Source organism: Nanorana parkeri, unplaced genomic scaffold (genome assembly GCF_000935625.1).
Source record: "Nanorana parkeri isolate BGI_ZX_2015 unplaced genomic scaffold, ASM93562v1 scaffold251, whole genome shotgun sequence".
NCBI classification, from domain to species: domain Eukaryota; kingdom Metazoa; phylum Chordata; class Amphibia; order Anura; family Dicroglossidae; genus Nanorana; species Nanorana parkeri.
Window position 1 is genome coordinate 1,432,403 of NW_017306519.1, and position 19,458 is coordinate 1,451,860.

The 19,458-nt window shown below is 44.5% G+C and overlaps 1 protein-coding gene across 2 annotated transcripts in view; it reads right to left on the bottom strand.

Moving 5' to 3' along the window:
- NSMF (NMDA receptor synaptonuclear signaling and neuronal migration factor) overlaps positions 1-19,458 on the bottom strand; it is a 56,597-nt gene that overhangs the window by 32,931 nt on the left and 4,208 nt on the right. For both annotated transcript variants that reach the window (XM_018556769.1, XM_018556768.1), the window contains exon 2: positions 5,759-5,820. In XM_018556769.1, coding sequence (XP_018412271.1) covers positions 5,759-5,820 — 62 coding nt within the window. The remainder of the gene's footprint in view (positions 1-5,758; positions 5,821-19,458) is intronic.

The following is a 19,458-nucleotide window of genomic DNA, read 5'->3' on the forward strand; positions in this document are numbered from 1 at the left end:
GTGATTAAGAAAGCTGGATAGTGCAAGTTGAAATGTTCATACACAACTGAATGATCAGAGGAATGGCTCATCTCCTCCTTGTTGTCTTTTCTGAAAGATCCCTATAGTGCTTCAATAACAGACAGACACTATAAGGCCAAGCAACTTCTGCTGTGTTTTTTAACAGAAACTCATAGTGCTTTTTGGAATCCTATGACATAGGTGCACCCTGTATTAAATGTTTATTTGCAAACAGCAATTTTTTTTCATAGTAAAAAATAGTAAAGTACAAAAGAAATTATAAAAATCAAACTTCTAAACTGAAAAAAGTAAGAATAACGCAAAACCATTTCTTTTAAAGATGACATATACAATTCATACCAATTTGAGTTCAATATCTTGAATGTAAGACTTGAAGAGACATGGTCACTCAAACCAAGCAGGTGTAAAGTGACAGTGGCTCTGCAAAGGACTTTCCCTGATACTCTTATACTCCCCCCAACATGTGGTGCCTTGCAGCTCTTCTCTGCAGCTGGTGTTGGCGACCAGGGGGACCAGTGACATCACATCCCCATCTTGTTCTTGAATTACCAGTTTCTTGGCTGCCATGTTGATACTCTGGTTTTAATAATTCAATAGAGTATAAGGGGGGGGGGAGGCGGCAGCACTGAGAGCCAATTAGGCTCTTCTACATGCACATGTGAGGCAAACACTAGCTGGGGGTAGGAAGGTAACCGAGCTGTGTTGCTCTAGCTGTAGTTGAGAAATGTCAGGTCACCAACCTGGCTCAGATGCCCGGCAGAGCTATGTAAATCACAGGACTGGATGGACAGAAATATAAATCCTTTTGGCAGGTAAACCATCTCCTGCATATTGTATATATTTCAGTTGTGTATTTAGCTGTTTGGATCTTGGAGTTGACTTCTAATTAATGGTGTATGTGTATTTGTGATGTCCTACAAACAATACTGTAGCATTTTCAGAAGCATTATATTGTCAAAGCCAGGAAAACATGTAATTACAGTTGCTCTACTCTGTGATGACAACATTGCTCAGAATTTTTAATTAAGAGAAAAGCAATGTGCAAATAATGATCTTGCAATAAATGTAATTCCAGAATATTTTTTCATTGAAAAATTACTTTGTATTCATTTTCTACACTGACATAATCGGCAAAGCTTTAGGCCAGGCTCGTGGTCTCTTATGTTCTCCAAGCAGAAGTACAACATATTGATTTAATGAATGTCTATGGAGGAACCCAGCGTAGAAGTATTCCTTTATATATACTTTGCACTTTATCCTTTCCCCCATTCACATCAGGCCCTACCCCTGTAGAAGCTAACAATCTACTGTGGCCACCACAGTCCTATACAAATGGAAGCCAATCAATCTACCTGTAGCTTGAAGGACAAATGCCACAACCGAAGCACTGCAGGGTGGAATGTGCTAACCACTATGGTTATGGGATCATGGCATCATTTTATTTAAAACAGATAGAAAATATTTCTAAAAACACATTACTGATTTAGAATAATACAACCTTCAATAAGTCAAGACAGAATTTTTCTGGTTTGCGTTAAATAATGTCCAGCTCAGTCCCCTGTGAATTGCAGTGCAGCTTTTATTCCTGGGCTGCTCGCTCCCATGATTCCTTCTGCGGAGTCAGTCTCTTGCTGTCAGCAGCCAAGAGGTCGGCCGCTCACAGCGGTACAATACGGCAGCGCAGGAAGGCTGAATAAACATGAGCCGTGTAGTGGTATTTCAGGTTGGCGCTGAGTTAATTAAAACTCAATAATTAAAACCAACTTAGTTGTGATCTCCGCTCACGGCTTTCAATGCTGTGCATGCACTGCAGCACAATAGAGAAAGAGGAGCATTCTGTAACCGGCACACAAGAGAACATTCATATTGCAGAGTGGGGGTTCTAGGAATCAGTGGAGGTTAGGAGATTAAGGGGGGACATGATTTTCCTGTATAAACTATTCAAGGGCGACAGCAACCTTATTAACAAACTGTTTAGGGTTAGCTCCGTAACAAAGACCAGAGGGCACAACCAAAAATTGGTGGAAAAAAAATGTCAACACACGCCCTGCAAGGGGTTCTTCACAGTCAGAGCGGTTAAGGTCTGGAACTCGCTGCCGCAGGAAGTGATTTCAGCTAAGAGTGTGGAATCATTCAAGAAACTCCTGGACAAGTTCCTCGGAGACCATAATATACAGGGGTACAGGTACTCCTAAGAGCGAAATCATACATGGACTAATACACACTCACACACGAACTCAAACAGAAATGCACACACCCAATAGGTTGGACTTGATGGACTTATGTCTTTATTCAACCTCAAATACTATGTAACTAGTGTTATGTACCATATTTATATACCGGTGACATACTATGCCCTGCAGAACTGCATCATTCTCTGTGCCATGGAGCTTACAATTCAACACCAGAATCATACAAGTACATACAATCTGGTAATACTAGGTAGGGATTTGAACCTGGGCCATGCTAGGTTAAAGCTGAACTCCAGGTAGATATAAAAGGACACAAATAAATGCAGCTCTGTAATCATTAAGACATCATTAAAGGCATGTTTTTAAATGCAATCTATGTAAGTACCTGAATTTGACTTACTCAAATTCTTGCAAACTATTGTACAGCAGAGGGAGAGGGGGAGAGCGAAGCAGCATGATGAGCCAATTAGTTGTGATGCTGTGCAAGAAGCACAATGATAGGGGAAGAGAGCAGAGTGACAGAGAATGAGCTCATCAGTCTGCTGCTTCTCCTTTCACTGTCTAGTCACAGGCTGGAGGTGAAGAGACTTGTAAGTGAAAGTGAAACTGCAAGAGAGAAAATTCAGGTCTCTTCCCCTGCCAGACTCAAAGCTGGCACAATCAGCAGGAATCAATGATTTGCTGTATTGGGTATAAACAGAATCAGTAAATGAGCAAAACTGCCTTTCTTCTACTTGTTTCAGGCTTTTATTTCAGTCTATCACCACCCCAGAAACATTTACCCTCACTATTGGTTCTGCTGACTATTGTCAGTACAGAAAGTCATAGGGGGTTTAAAATATTTAAGCTGTTACAGGAATAAGCAGTAAGGGCCCATTCACACTAGCTTGTCCGATAAAATTCTGCATTTTAGTGGAACGGCTAGTGCGTCGTGGCAGTTCGGCCAGTGTGCGTTGTATTGTGCTGTACCCTGCTGAACCTGTCACTGTTTACATTTTTTTTTTAAACTTTATCGGCACTGTGCAATGTGTACACTCCAATCAGGTCCTGTGGTGGCATCCAGTGTGCTGCGATAAAAGGCAGCATGTTTGCATTTCTATCGCAGCACAGCCATGTTGTAGTGTGAATGGGACACAGAAAACAATTATTCCCAATGTGTTCTTGCAGTGACGTGCGTTGAACTGGTTCGGCAGAACGCAGGTCACCGCAGTATGTGCAAACAGGCCCTAAAAGATCATGTTCAAATGGCCACACCTGTTCTGGTGACAACTGTCTAAGGGGGAATCCCCCTCACTTTGTAGAGATCCACCCTCATTTCCCTTTGCCCCTCTGGGACAGGAAGTGAAAAGTAAAATAAACTGACAAGGGTCTACTTTATCCAAAACTAAATTTTGGCTTTAAAGGAGAACTATGGGGTCAGGGCTTTTCCCCAAGAAAAATCCCTTCCCTTGTCATTTCCTACATCCGGCATGTTTTGCTACAATGGGACTATTTTTCCACTTCTGTTTAACTTTCCGTTCTCAGAAGCGACACGCAGAGACGCCAAAATAAATAAATACCTGTAGACATCTTGCTCGTCAGTCGCTGTCACTCAAGGTCACAGCAACAATGCACAAAGAGATCCCAAAACACTTGTTACAATTATAACTGTGAAACAAAGACATGAGTGTGCCACTGAAGCCAGCCATTAAAACTTTGTGGGCCGTGAACAATGAGACATTTAGCTAGGATCTTGCCTTGGATCCAAAAGAACAGGATGTAAACATACCAGGATTCAAGCCGTTATATATACTTGGAAATACCAATGTGGCCTGTAATAAAAAAAGGGGTTTTTATTTGAGCCTCGGAATGCCGTAAGGTACACAAAATTGCAAGTTTGCATCCCGGACTCTCGGTTTCTTTTGTGTTCTGTACAGAATGAGCGAAGGCCAGGAGCGAATTCACTTTTGTAAAGCCTAATTACTGGTTTCAATCAGCAACGTGAGCGTGTTGCGTGGAGGCTACCCTGCTGGGGAGCTGGATAATGAGATAAACACATCAATGTAATTAGTTTCAATAAATGCGTTTTTTTTGGTAATTGTACAGATGTTCCCTGTTGGAGTATCACAGGCTGCATGAGCGGCCAAGAGGGCTTGCCAGACATCAGCTTACCAGAACGGGAATGAGCAGCTGCTCTGTCCTTTTATATAGACGCTCAGTTCCTTTCTACTTTTTTTTGGGTTCTTGAGGACAACCTTGAACTCTCAGGGCAAGGACATACTAGAGAGGGAGACTTGCATGAGAATCATTGTAAGCAACTGAGGGACAATCATCTTTAAGGCCTCATTCACACTTGAATCGGCCCGCACGTACAGCTCCGTGCTGCGTGCAGGGCCGTAGCGAGCAGCTCCTGGGAAGAACAGGTGCTGCGTGTGATTAGTACGCAGACCCCGTCCTTCTCTATGGGACTATGCGGCCATACGTTCCCCTACGCTCACCCGCCCTGCATGTCCGTGCGAGTGAGGGCGAGCGTACTCGTATCGTATGCTGACAGGATGGATCCGAGCCAGGAAACACGCACCCCTACAGATCTGCACTTGAGGTGAGAGTAGAGGGGCATACGGCTGCATAGTCCCATAGAGAAGGACTGGGGCTGCGTACTAATCACACGCAGCACATGTCCCTCACCGGTAGCTGCTTGGTACGGCCCTGCACGCAGCACAGAGCTGTAAGTGCGGTCTGATTCCAGTGTGAATGAGGGCTTAGAGGAACTTCACCTTCCCTAATTAAAATGACGTTTCATCTTTCCAAGAAGAAGGAAAAAAAAACTGAAAGTAAAGTCCATAAAGAAAACTAAGCTTAGAAAAATGAAGGCTGCCATTGCTGACCGCCTTCTAAGAATACCAGTGTCCTGGCTTTGTCTGACCTAAAGCTGAACTCTGGGCAAACAGCTAAATACATACAAGAAACCTAATTAACCAGCAAAAGGAGTTTTATTTCTTTACATCCACTCCTGAGGTTTACACAGCTCTGCCACACAGCACAGCCCTGTCTGGCAGGTCAAGGGACCTGGTTTTCCCCTCTGCTGCAGTCAAGTAACACTTGCTCTCTCCTCCTATCTGCATGCTCCTTGTTAGCATGTGAACCCTGCAACACAACTATTTGGCTCCTTGCTCTGCTATATAGGGGCTTGAAACCAAGACAAATTCAGATACTTACACTACTTGCATTAAAAAAATTGTTTTTTAATGATGTATGAATGGATGGATACAGAGCTGCAATAATGTGGGTGTGTGTGTGTTTTATATCTGCTTTCTCAGTCACTACCTTGTCAGATAACAAAGAGAAGTTAGACCTTCTGATTTGATACCTGTTCTGTGAAGTGATATTATTATTTATAATATTATACGTTACTGAAGCCACCGGGAAAGCACGCTTGCCCGGTTAGCAGCATTTTCAGAACGTCAGTCAATGTATGTTCTGGAGGGGTGGAGGCCGTGGAGTATTAAAGAGAACCTGTCAATAATTAAAGGGGTCTCCCATAAAGCTGAAAAGGGGCTTCTTACCTGAGCCGTTGCGGCTGTCGGGATGAGTTTGGGACAGATATTCTCCGAAAGCCCTCGCTGCTCTGCCATGGAGAGAAAAGAAACGGGTTAGAGCCAACATACATTATTATTATTTTATAAGGGGGTATTAAATGATCAAACTTTTATAAATATATTCTAAGGGCTTGGGAAACATCCCTAGCAAATCATTTTATACATATGTCCTGGAGATACTATTCCCCAATCCAGACTCCAGATCCCTCAGCTTCCCCTGAACCCGCTGTTGGGAGAGCGAGTGTTGAGTATCAAGGGCAGCATAGGCGCCAGCAGCCAGGTTGGAGGAGAAAGCAGGGAAGTTGCTTGCCATGGAGATATGTGTCTGTATGGACGCACACAGAGTACAGAACACAGCGTCTATTCAGCACACAGCTCCCAGCCAGGAGCACGCACATAAGGCTCCATAGGACCCTGCAAGGGAACACTAGACCTAAAAAGGCTCCATAGAACCCTGCAAGGGAACTCTAAACCTAAGAAGGCTCCATAGGACCCTGCAAGGGAACCCTAGAACTAAAAAGGCTCCATAGGACCCTGTAAGGGAACCCTAGAGCTAAAAAGGCTCCATAGGGCCCTGCAAGGGAACGCTAAACCTAAGAAGGCTCCATAGGACCCTGCAAGGGAACCCTAGAGCTAAAAAGGCTCCATAGGACCCTGCAACAAAACACTAAACCTAAGAAGGCTCCATAGGACCCTGCAAAGGAACCCTAAACCTAAAAAGGCTCCATAGGACCCTGCAAGGGAACCCTAAACCTAAAAAGTAGGGACAGCAATGAAGGAACACTGGAGAACTGGAGGAAAGGCAAGGTTAGACACAGGAGGAGGAAGTAAAACCAAAAGAGGAGCCTTTCATTTCACTTTAAAACTGAACTCTGGGCACAAAAATCTTTTTAAATATATTCGTTAATAGCCACAAAAGGATCTCATTTGTGAGCACCAACGTATTCGTAAACCCAGACATTACCTAAGAAAAGTAGTAGTGACACCATCACTGTGCTGTACATAACCTGTGCAGAGAGCAGAGCTGTGGGAGGATCCCAGTAGGCTCCACCCACTGCAGAAAACTAGAAAAAGGGGGCGGATACAAGACCAGTCACCCTGCACAAGAAGAAAGAGCAGCAGTGACCGGTCTTTATTACAGGAAACTCCTGCACAGAGGGAAAATTTCACACTGGATCACAGCACAGATCTAGACCAAACAGACAAAGCACAGCAAGATTCAAGTTAGAACACACATGACACTTGTAAAGTAAGGAAAGGTTAGGGCTTCTGTCAATGCTTTTATTGCTGACCTCATAAAAATACACCACTAATTTACAGTACTGGTGTCACAGGGACAGGAAGTGAAGGAAAATCTCTCCAGTGGGGTCAAAGACAGAAAAAAGAACCTGACAAGAACACTAAGGAGCCCACTACAGATTTCTGGAGTGACTGTGTAAAACTGCTGATTCCACAGATTTGGCCTTAATATCATGAGGCAGATAGAATATAGATTCAATGCAAATCATATTCTGAAGTGTCACATTTCAATCGTGAATAATTCAGCACTATCTTAATATATAACGTATCAACACTAAGCCAGCCGACGTCCTGAACATTGCACCGTACAAGGACAGAGGGACAGGTCAGGTGTAATGACCGGTCACACCACCTCTCCATCAATATTTCGGCCATATATAGTGCTAGAACAAGTAATATAATCTGATACAATTCTATGAAATGTTTTATCTGTTGTCAGTATTGAACAATCCGATTTTGTGAATTGAACACGGTTACATTGGTCATTACTCTGCAAAGTGGTAAATCTTGACCACAGCAGACAATTGCTACAAGACTGCAGCTCAGCCAGGAACCAGAAATATAATAAGATCCTTTTATAAATCCTTTCTGTATTTCTTACAAAAAAGGACATTGCAGTTTCAGCCCTCATTGTGCGATCTCAAGCGCTTTGCCCGTCACATGACAATGCACAACAACAGGCACCCCATTATTTTCAGTGGGGCCCGATCACACCTATGCGCTGCCATGCCACTTGGAAAAAGCTGCTGGTACAACCGTGGGCAGTCAACTAATTAAAGGACACGTAGGTCGTGTTTAAAAAGAAAACTTGGGAAAACTACATTTGTTTTGCTTTTTAAAGCCCCCTTCTCCTCTGTACAGTCCGTGGAATACAAAAATTATTAAGAATACCCCGGCACTGCAAGGGTTAACTGCTCGTTTTGGGCTAGGGTGGTCCCTGAGTCGTCATGTTCTATACACAGTGTATTGAACATGAGGACACAGGGGGACATCCCATCGCTGCAGCGGAGGTGACAGGCTGGAGGGACCGCTGTCACAGCTGGCTGGCTCGGAGGTTCAGACGAGTGTACCTGTTGTTTTTCTACCTAGACTAGAATGAGCACTTAACCCTTGCTGTGCTGGTGTTGCCCCACTGCAAGGGTTAATGAACATTTTGTCCAGAGTTCTTTTTGAATATTAAATCAAATAATAAAGTCAAAATAAAGAGTGTTGTATTGCTTGGACTGTAGAAAGGTCAAGGGGCCTTCAGCTGGCTGTGGAGGATAGGAGACCAGGAAGGAGTTCTTTACAGTAAGAGCAGTCATACATTGGCATTCATCAATACAGGAGGTAGTATTGGTACAGTTATTAATACTCAATCATTTGATACTACAGGCTGGAATGCCCATTTTTTGATTCAGGGCTCACAAATGAAATATTTGCATTATTTTGTCTTCCTCTAGTGTTTGTGAAACCTTAGACTTGATTAACTCTTTTGTTTTCTAACCTAATAACAATGCAGCACCAGAGTTCTCTGGAAATAGCAGTTTTTCTATGAGCTGGCTTGTAGTTTAGGCTCATTGTTCCTTCAAACCCCAAGTGGATTGATCTACGGAGCATGAAGTGACCGTATTCCTGACTGGCTGCGAGTCCTCGAGCCGCTAATGAGTGTTGTACAATGAGCAAAGGCTGCAGGAGGCTGATTGTTTTAATAAGGATAATGATGTAGACATTGGATGCTGATTAGTCAGGCGTGTAAACTGGAGCCAAATTTCCCTTGCTGCAAGACAACCCAATCCAAGACTAACCGGTCGTCACATAAATTGACTTCTTGGCTTGTCTTCCTCTTGTCCTTTCCGTTCCTGAACACCCGTAATCATCTTGTTTTTCAGCCCACGCTCTATAAAAATAATCCTTGTAAGAGCTGCTACCACCCACAGCCAGAGCGTTTCTTGTGATGTCCCTGGGAACGTTGATGCACAGCCCACCAAAAAAGCCTTTCCCTTTAAATGAAGGTCTTCCGTCATACACTGGTCCTCACATCTTCAGAGGACGTGTCATTGTGTAACACACAAGGGGAGGGGACCAAATCTAAGAGACGGAATGTTCCTGTATCCGTTTTTATTAATATTTCCATATATATGTTTCATAAGGACTTTAGAACATTAGACCAGCCTTTCTCAGCCAGGGTGCCGCAGCCAGGGGTGCCTTCTGGCTTAGTCAGGGCTGGCTTCAAATTTTCGCATTCATTTCCATGGTGCAGGTGAGCCAGCCACGAGCCAAATGGAAATGTATGATGATGCTATCCTACGTGGGCTACATACAGGCCCTTCACTCAGCATTGAGATGAGGACTGAAGTCCACCTCTATCCAGACCTGAGGCACCTGCCACCCTATGTTGAGGATTCTGATGTATTCTGAGGACTCCGATGTAACGGGGGCTATAATGTGAAGGGGGGCTCCTGATGTGAAAGGAGGTCTCCTGATGTGAAAGGGGGCCTCCTGATGTGAAGCGGGGGCCTCGAGATGTAAAAGGGGGCCTTGTGATGTAAAAGGGGGGGGCTCTGTTAATGGGGGCCTCCTGATGTGAAGGAGGGCCTCATAATGTGAAGGGGAGGGACTCATGATGTAAAATGGGGACTCATGATATGAAAGGGAGGACTCTAATGTTAATGGGGGCCTCCTGATGTGAAGGCAGATTCTGATATAAAGGGGGGGCTGGATGGGAAGCGGGGCTTTGCTGTGAAAGCAGGAACTCTAAACGGAGGGGTGTAACACCACATCTTTTTTTTTCCCATGGGTTCCCCCCAAAAATCCATACCAGACCCCAATGTAGGATAAGGGTTTGGTATAGATTTTGGGGGGAACCACACATCATTTTTTATATATTTTCATACAAAAATACATATTCTGCATACTTTTAAAGGATGCAGCGACTGAAAAAAGCTTGAGAAACGTTGCATTAAACTGTTGAGAAGAAGGTGGTAGTGTAGGTGGTAATGTTTCCAAACACACAATGGTAATTCTGTCTAGATATCCAGCAAAAGAACACCATCCATCCTTATCTTGTTGCTGGTTATGTGAATGGAGAGACTAGAAGTCCCATCTCCTGTCATAGATCTCAATGGAGCACATGTTCAGCGACATCACTGCAGTTGTAGACCACTGATTGTTTGCTCCACACCTTGGGCTGGAGAACAAGTCTGTTGGAGTCCAGTGATCGTGGTTGAAACTATTTGCAGGCTCCAATGCAAAAAAATGCACATCAGTTTGATCTTTTATCAGTTTGTATGCATTTATTTTTTGCAAAAGGTGGGATATGCCTTTAAACTTCAGCTTTAAATCCTTAAACTGGCTGAGGGTGGCAAAGTAGGAGAGAAGACCTGTTTGACACACCTGATCTACATCCTGGTTATTCCTCTCTTTGGCAGCCAGCAATGGGGGGCTTCATTACAACAAACCAAAGCGGTTAAAACAAGCTCCCAGCTATAACCGCAGCTATAAACTGGTTTAAAGCTGGCCATACACCTTACAAATTATCTGCAGATTTTCTGTGGTCAGATGGAAAAGGTGCAACAGCTACACTTAACTGTGTGGATGGAGTAATCTCCACCTGGGCCAATCCTTTGCACTTTTTCCATCTGACCACAGAAAATCTGCAGAGAATTGTAAGGTGTACGGCCAGCTTAAAACCTTGTGGAGTGACTCCAACGCTGCTCCCTTGCCTCTAGGTCTAAAATATAAACGTTCAACAAGTAGGGCACAAATCTAGCCTGACATTGTGGAAATCCGGAAAACCTCCAATAACCAGTATAAGATAGTTCCTTCTTCTATAGGAATGAGGGACATTCCTAACCATGAAAACGCTCAAAGCACCACTCCAGGCTGGTCATGAGACCAAAATGCAAGGCGATCACTGTTGAAGAGGAAAATCAAATCTCAGTTCGGCTAATCCTCCCTATTAAATACTGTCTGGTCAAAATAACCAGCACTAGAGGGAACATGGAGCAGCATTTTCCCCAGAAAAGGTATTTCATCCCCTCTGTTACTAATTTTATCCATACCAGCACCCCTATGAACATTGCTTTATGTTAGCATTTGGGTAACCTGTCTACTCTGATCGGCAATCATGAAAATTGTATGGTTGCAGTGGGACGTATTTTATATCTGAGAAATCACTGTAATGGGTAACTATAGGTGTAAGCAAGTGATTGCGCCCTGCAGATGGCGACGTCCATACACTTTATCCTGGGACACATAGATCAAAATTCTATGAAAGACACCGAGCAAAATGTTTGTTCTATAACCAGCCTGCGTCCAAAGCAGTGAGTCGCTTTCTGGCCGCCGTAGATGGCACTGTTCACTCTGTATTGTACCGCGATGGATGCTTATTTAACCCTTTCATGAACCATAACCTGTTTCCTATAGGAAATACAACCTGTCTCAAGCTTAAAGTTGAGTTGCTGATGCGTTTACACAGGAGTAGTTTTCACTTGCTGCATGCTTGTTTCAGGTAAGCGACTCCAAAACTATTACAGCTAAAAGATGACAGCCAGGCTGCTGGCATTTTCAGAGGCCTCTCCCTGTGCAGGTTGTAATGCATGTAATCAGATGATGGCTGAGCTGTAGTGCTGGTTTGGTTGGTACGGATGGTGCGGTGCCCGCAGCCTGCATGCTCGCAGTGTACCCAGTTCTGAGTGGCTGTTTGCTGGTTGCAGTGATGCGAGGCTGTAAAACACTTGAAGAAAGCAGCAGGCGATCTCCGCAGACACCACTGATGTCTTCTCCCCTTTAATATAGACTGAAACACTGTCTCTGTCCTCTGGTTACACACTCCGAACAGACAATGATCATGAACTCCACTAGGCAAATTCAGGAAAAAGAATGACTCTCTGCACCTACAATTAGGAAGTAACTAATCTGCTACAGTGGCTATCCAGGAAACACTAATGATGTGCTTCAAGCATCAGTCCACCCTGAAGTTATATTGTAGACCAGGAGTAGGCATCCTCGGCACTCCAGCTGTTGTGGAACTACAAGTCCCATGAGGCATTGAAAGACTCAGTCACACACGGCTCCCAGTGGCAAAGGCAGGATGGGATTTATAGTTTCACCACAGCTGGAGTGCCAAGGTTGCCTACCCCTGTCCTAGACTTTGGTAGATGCTGGGAAGTTAAACTTGACAGTTTCTTATACTTCCTATATAGGTGAGATGTGTACCCCGAGTACCGGAGTTTGTACACCCGGAGCGTCCGTCATTCATGCTGGATTTTTATTTTATACTAAAAAGAATAGAAATGCATAAATTAAGGCGGGAGGATCTCAGTGTTGGTGCAACCAAGGCATCAATCCTTATTTAAAGCCACCAATTTATATACTGTACATTCACATCAGTCCCTCTCCCCATGGAGATTACACTCTAAGGTCCCTGACTTACATGCATACACATACTATGGCCAATTTACCTGCCAGCAAGTCCTTGGTGCATTGGAAGAAACCCACCCAAGCACAGGGAGTAAGTCCTGGTTAGGATTTGAACCAAGGACCCCATTGCTGCAAAGTAGGGGGCGGAGACAGGACCAGTCACCCTGCACAAGAGAGAGCAGCAGTGACTGGTCTTTATTACAGGAAGGAGGTAAAGTTTTGCACTGGATTACTGCACAGATCGGGAAGAAATACACAAAGCTCACCAAGATTCAAGTAAGAACGCACATGACTCTCGTATTTAGATGATATCTGCGTATCCCCTCTTTGATGTCCAGCGCAAATACCGCACATTGACATTTCTTTCTGGATCATTTGCCGCACTTTACCCCACGAATCTGCACCACCTCATTTATAATAACGCTCACTGCCTACACTGGATCATTTTATCGCCACCTACACCCCATGCCAAGGGCATTCGGCACCGGCGAAGGGGAAAGACAGCCAGAGTTTCGGAAGCCTTTATAATACATTGAAAGGAATTAGGACTCCAGCAGCTCCGCTTTGAGGATGCTTGTTTTATTTCAGAAGCTGCCGCCAGATGGGTGCCGCTAATGAGCAACAGTTTTGTGTTGCGGTTTAGGTGGGGCGACAAAATGCAGGGAATTAATAACAAAGATGGAAAAAGAACATTATCAAAGACAGATCTAGCCTAGAGCAGCGTTTGTCATGGAGAAACTTAATCAGTTGGAGCTGTTTTCAGGAAGACTAAACTTGATTGGAGGTGAGAGTCACATGACTGCCTTATGTCCAATTATTCTTCATCCCAGAAAGCCCCCAGCTCTGTTTCTCCTGGACAGTTCCATTGGATAATCATTCCAGGGATCGGGGTGCCATGAGCAGATCAACGTGAATATATAGTTAATGTTTCATTTGAGGTCAGCGTTATAGAAATAATCCTATTAACCCTTCAGCTCCCGGATGCGACAGCGCCAGTGCGCGTTTGCGTGTTTTTGTGGGTTGCATGTAGAGCCCATTCATTTCAATAGGCCCTACACATAACCGGCACCTTTGTTCCAAAGCACCCCGTGCCAAAACACATTCTCGTGCAACTTCACACACCTGTGCATGGTGCAGCGGGGTGCCATTAACAATGAATGGCACCGCAGGGTGGCAAACCGCGTGTCACTTTTTAAGGCGTGCTGCTATGCAGTTCTCTATTAACGGCGCTCCAACGCACATTGTTGCACCACGCGCTTTCAGGTCTGTGAAATTGTACCAGAATGCATGGCAACAATGTAAAATGGCACCAAAATGCACAATATTCACAGACGCTGACGCAGCACACGTGAGAACGGGGGCTTCATGTTTTAAAACTCTCATTTCCATATATATGTGTCAGATTTGCTCTTTATATACACTGTACATGCTTCCTGCTTTGCAGCACTGCACAATGGTTGTGCTCACAATGTAGGTCTATGAGTCAGGTGACTTTATTAAAAACATCGCCCTCCCTGTGTGCCCGATATCTCATCCCAACAGTTATGAAGAAATCAAGCAAAGGGATTATATTGTGCATCCTGTTCTCGTTGTCTTTAAGCAGAACTGTGTTGGGAAATTGTCCTAACCGTTGCAGTGGGGCTACCCCTGCGCTGCAAGGGTTAAGTGCTCCTTTTTGTCTAGATCCAAAAATAACAAAGTTTATACTCACCCGATCCTCTGAGTCGGCTTGCTCTTAGACCGGTCCTATCCACCTTTACCCTGCAGCAGTCTAAGGTCCCTGAGTCATGATGCTCTATATACAGTGTACAGCATGTGAAGATCCCATGGATCATACCATTGCTGCAGTGGAGGGGGAGATAGGCTCCAGGGACCGTTCTAAGAGCAAGCCATCTCCGAGTATTGGGTAAGTATACATTTTTTTTATTTCTGAACCTAGACAAGAATTTTTTATTTTTGAACCCTTGCAGTACAGGGGTAGCCCCACTGAAAGGGTTAAACTCCCCTCGCCCCTCCCCCCGAGTTCTGCGTTAATGTACACTGTTGCTGCTACATTTGTTGCTTGTTTAATAGATCAAAATAAAGAGAAAGAGAGAAAATGGCATTGTTTGTTCATGTTACTGGTGTTTCATTGATTAATTGTGGATAACAGACCTCATGTCTGTAGGTACCCTCGCCCACACACTACACATCACGTTACTTCATCCCTGTACGTGGGCTCATGAGGCCCCATAATGTAAAATGTGGGTGTATTTCTGTGCCTGGGGTGCACGGCTGCCGTGTACAGCCGCCTATAGGAATGAATGGAGGTAAGTGGCTGTGCGTAGGTTACTGGAGTAAACCGCTACCACCTACTCAACCGCTACTTAAATAAAGCTGCGCATGGGAAAGGCTGCGTTCACACCATTTTCCGGACCAGATCTGGTACGCAGTCCATTGCGGTTTTGCCACGTACCAAAACTAGTTGTTTTTTTTGGCTTTTTTAACTTAAAATGGGCTTTCAGGTGCGTTCCATGCGTTTTGATGCGTTGCAGACAAAATGAGACATGCAGTATTTTTCTGGTCTGGTCTGGAACGGACTGCACTGGTGTGAACAGAGGCCAGAAATAGAATAGGCATACATTAGGATGCATTTTGGGTCCGGAAACAATCTGGTCTGGAGATGATCTGGATGTGGTGTCAATGGGCCCTAAAGCCGTATGCCCCTGGACGCAGACTGTCTGCCTCCGGGGTTGTACGCCCATATGTAGAGTTTATGCAAGTAGCGATATTAACCTACACACACCTGTACACAACTACCTATCGTCATTCATTACTATAGGCGGCTGTACCCCACATGCAGAAATCCCCCCACAATTTGCATTATAGGACCTCATGCACCCCTATACATTGGGGCCCTTATGTGAGCATCTACTGGGTAAAAAGACAGCTTAGAGGAACCTGTACTGAGCAAGAGGCAGGCTGCCACTCCTTCTGAAAATGCTAGTTACCTGGCCGTCATGATTTTCAATCCTTTCCTGGATCAGGAGCTCTGACATCACTCAGCATTTACTTGATCCGGATTAGAGAAAACAAGTCACTGCATCCACATCACCTGGAACTATGAGGCAGATCAGGAATGTGAACCCAAGCCTGATTTCACTGGCTGCATGCTGGTTTTAGAGCAGGGGAGCGCAACCCCAGCCCTCCAGTTGTGTTTTAACTACAAATCCCACCATGCCTCTGCAAGTCATTCCTGCTATTGTTAGTCTTGCAATGCCTCATGGGACTTGTAGTTCCACAACTGCTGGACGGCCGGAGTTGCCCACCCCTGCTTTAGTACTATCTACGCTGTGAATATTCCAGAGCATACCCCAGAAATATATCATGATCATAGAGGTTCTTACCCCCCAAACTCTTCACAATGAAGGACAAAGGGCCCCCCTACTAAGTGTGCATCAACTGGATCACATACAACCCATGAAAAACTAACATCACATATATTGTTCTAATGTCAAGTACATGAATGCTTAGTGATGTAGAACAGAAGAGATTGTACGCCTCTCACAGAGATTACAATACACCCCCTGGCAATGCCCCCATCTTCTCTCCACAAGGAAGGTGCCATATATACTCAGACATCACCCAGGGTCAGTATCGGCTTCCTGAACTGACTTGCTGGCTCAGAGATGACACAACCATGTCAATTCAGGTGTCTGTGCATCTCAAGTTTGTTCACAAATTACTGACACAGTTCGGCCTCTGCTGAAGACCTTCATTTTCAGATTGACTACAAAATTACAGTGTACAGTCTGAGTGATCACCGGGGAAGGGAAGTGAGGAAATGCCTTCCCTTGCCTGTAGCAGACTGATGACATAATCTCAGCCCCAGGCATAGTCACCTGGTAGGATTGTTTGTAAGGGTAAAAGGTTCAGCTATTCTGAAAAAAGTATACTGTTCCTGTATATCAGGGCTAGCCAAACTCCGGCCCTCCAGCTGTGGTGAAACTACAAATCCCATGATGCATCTCTCTCTGGGAGTCATGTCTGTGGCTGTGAGAATCTTACAATGCCTCATGGGATTTGTAGTTTCACCACAGCTGGAGGGCTGGAGTTTGGCTACCCCTGCTGTATATTGTGCAGTCCTAAAGTATTACGCCCAGCTACTGGAAGGTCCATTTTAATATACTGCTCCTGCCACCTCTCAGATTCATATATCAGACATCCCAACCTGCAAAACCTTATTTCAGGGAGGTTCCCGTCTCATTTCAGGGAGGTGCCCTTTCTGTTTTTAGGGTTGTTTTTTTACAGCGGCCGTCGTCAGAATATAAAAGACACACACACACACACACACACCAATAATATTATATATTTATTTATATGTACATCAGATTTGTGAATTGATATTCAAGTATCTGTCAGTGTAAAGGTCACAATTTATTAGACACCCGAGACCTTTTTAAAAAAACACAGAGGAGTAAAGTCCCTGATACACAGCTGACTAGTTGCCATGGGCAGCAAATGAAAGAAATGTTCTCTATAACTAGACAACCAGGACATATAATTAATTCTATATTATCCACAAAGGGTTAACAGCACTCTCTCAACCCTGCAGCAGTGCCTGTACCTGCTCTCAATAGTAGTCTATGTCCGCCCTCTCTGTGCAGCAAGTAGCTTCTTCCTTCTGAGAACCAAGCCTCGTTCTGAGGCTACTCTAGAGATCACATGACCTTCCTCCAGGAGGCAAGCCTCACTCTGAAACTTTACCCCCTGATATCTTACCGGAAAGGTCACTCAGAGTAAACCTTTCAGTGAGAAAATGCCTCTCTCGCTGACATCAGGGAGCTGCTGTCCAAAAGAGGGAGACTCCCTGAACATCAGGGAGACTTGAGATCCCTGATATATGGAAGCTGTTTTACCAGCCAAAAGAGTCATGTGACCCTCCTCTGCCGATCATAAAGAGTGTGACGTCACTCTTCACATTATACAGCCGCTGCTCTACCTCCTACCAGTGAGGATAGCTGAGCTGGTGACACCCACCCCTATGCTCTCCTCCTGTAAACCTGCCTACATACCTACCAATCAACTTGCAGAGCAGGCACTCCAACTGCAAGTCTGATTGGAGCTTTCAACTGGTGTGTGGCATCTCTATATAAGGGCGCATTTTTGATGAAAGCTAGGACGCAGTGGTAGTGAGCTCTCATTGCAGTGGCAAAGTCTTAAGTTTAAATCCCACCATGAGGTATTAGTCTGTAATGTTTAGGGGCAGGTCAGGAAATGATAATCACCCCGAGCTTGTCACAAATGTCATCATTAGAACATTTCCTCTACTGCAAATCACAAGGTGAGGAGATTCCCTGAAATATCCTTACAGCTGAACTCCAGGCAAACTGTGAAATCTGCCAATGGATTTGTATTTCTGTCCATCTACTCCTAAGATGTACACTGCTAGGCCTGGTCAGTACAGGTACGCAATAAAGCTGGGTCAGCTCCCCGCCCCCAGATTGTGATTGGATAGTGAAACCATTGAAGCAATTCATGCTCACTCTGATCTCTCCTCCTGACAGCAAGTTCCTGTGTGCATTCCTTCCCTGACTGATTGGTCTCTAGTGCTGCACCTCCCTCTCCGAGTATTTCTGTACAGGAAGCTGATACCAAGACCAATTCAGGTACTTATACTGGATGCCTTTAGTTTTTTCTCATGAAGAAGTAACTACATTTGTTGGGATTTTTATATCTGCCTGGAGCTCCAGGTGAGCCGGTACCCATGCCAATTCTCTATACACTCCCAGACAGAGCAGCACACATGTCTATCTCCATCCAGAGTCACATTGGCAGCAGTGGCACAGCCTGAATTACACCACGCTGCTCTTTCATGGCTCTTTGCTCCAGGAAGGTGACACTGAGCTGGATAAAATACATCTGTCACTATTGCATTCATCGCCATTGCCTTCTACAACACATCCGGCCCGGGTGTCATTTCTTGCTGAGCTCGCTGAATGACAAACATCAACATTTACCAGAAGAAAGGAATGGATTGTGTAATGATTAGCAGATCTCAGGACCTTCATTCCTAGCAGGGTTCTGTAATAAGATTTACATATGTTACATCTCATGATGTTCCTCACCACAACAGGAGAGGAGACGAGACGATTACATTTTCATAAATGCTGGTTTATTGCAGGTGCTTTCCAGCAGGCTACACTTACTTCACCCATCCTTATTGTCAATCATAAACCTTCGAGACAACAGACAGCGACAGCTAGCCCAAAATCTCTCCATGTGATCATTCTACAAATGACATCTCACTGCGTAACCACCTAAACCTCCTGGCACATACATAAGGTTCTATTTAGGGTCAGCCCACCTAAATAGGTATTCCAGTTATACCCACTGGTTTCCTTCCTTTACCTCTTGGAGATGTTGGGCTGAATCACTCCTGGCTTCTTATACCTCTTGCAAATGTTGGGTTAAATCACCCCCTGGATTCTTATACCTCTTGGAGATGTTGGACTGAATCACTCCTGGGTTATTATACCTCTTGGAGATGTTGGGCTAAATCACTCCTGGATTTTTATACCTCTTGGAGATGTTGGACTGAATCACTCCTGGATTATTATACCTCTTGGAGATGTTGGACTGAATCACTCTTGGATTATTATACCACTTGGAGATGTTGGACTGAATCACTCCTGGATTATTATACCTCTTGGAGATGTTGGGCTGAATCACTCCTGGATTATTATTATACCTCTTGGAGATGTTGGGCTGAATCACTCCTGGATTATTATTATTATACCTCTTGGAGATGTTGGGCTGAATCACTCCTGGATTATTATTATTATACCTCTTGGAGATGTTGGGTGGAATAACTCCTGGATTATTATTATATCTCTTGGAGATGTTGGGTGGAATCACTCCTGGATTATTATACCTCTTGGAGATGTTGAGTTGAATCCATATCCCCCCTCCCCCCCCCCCCCCCC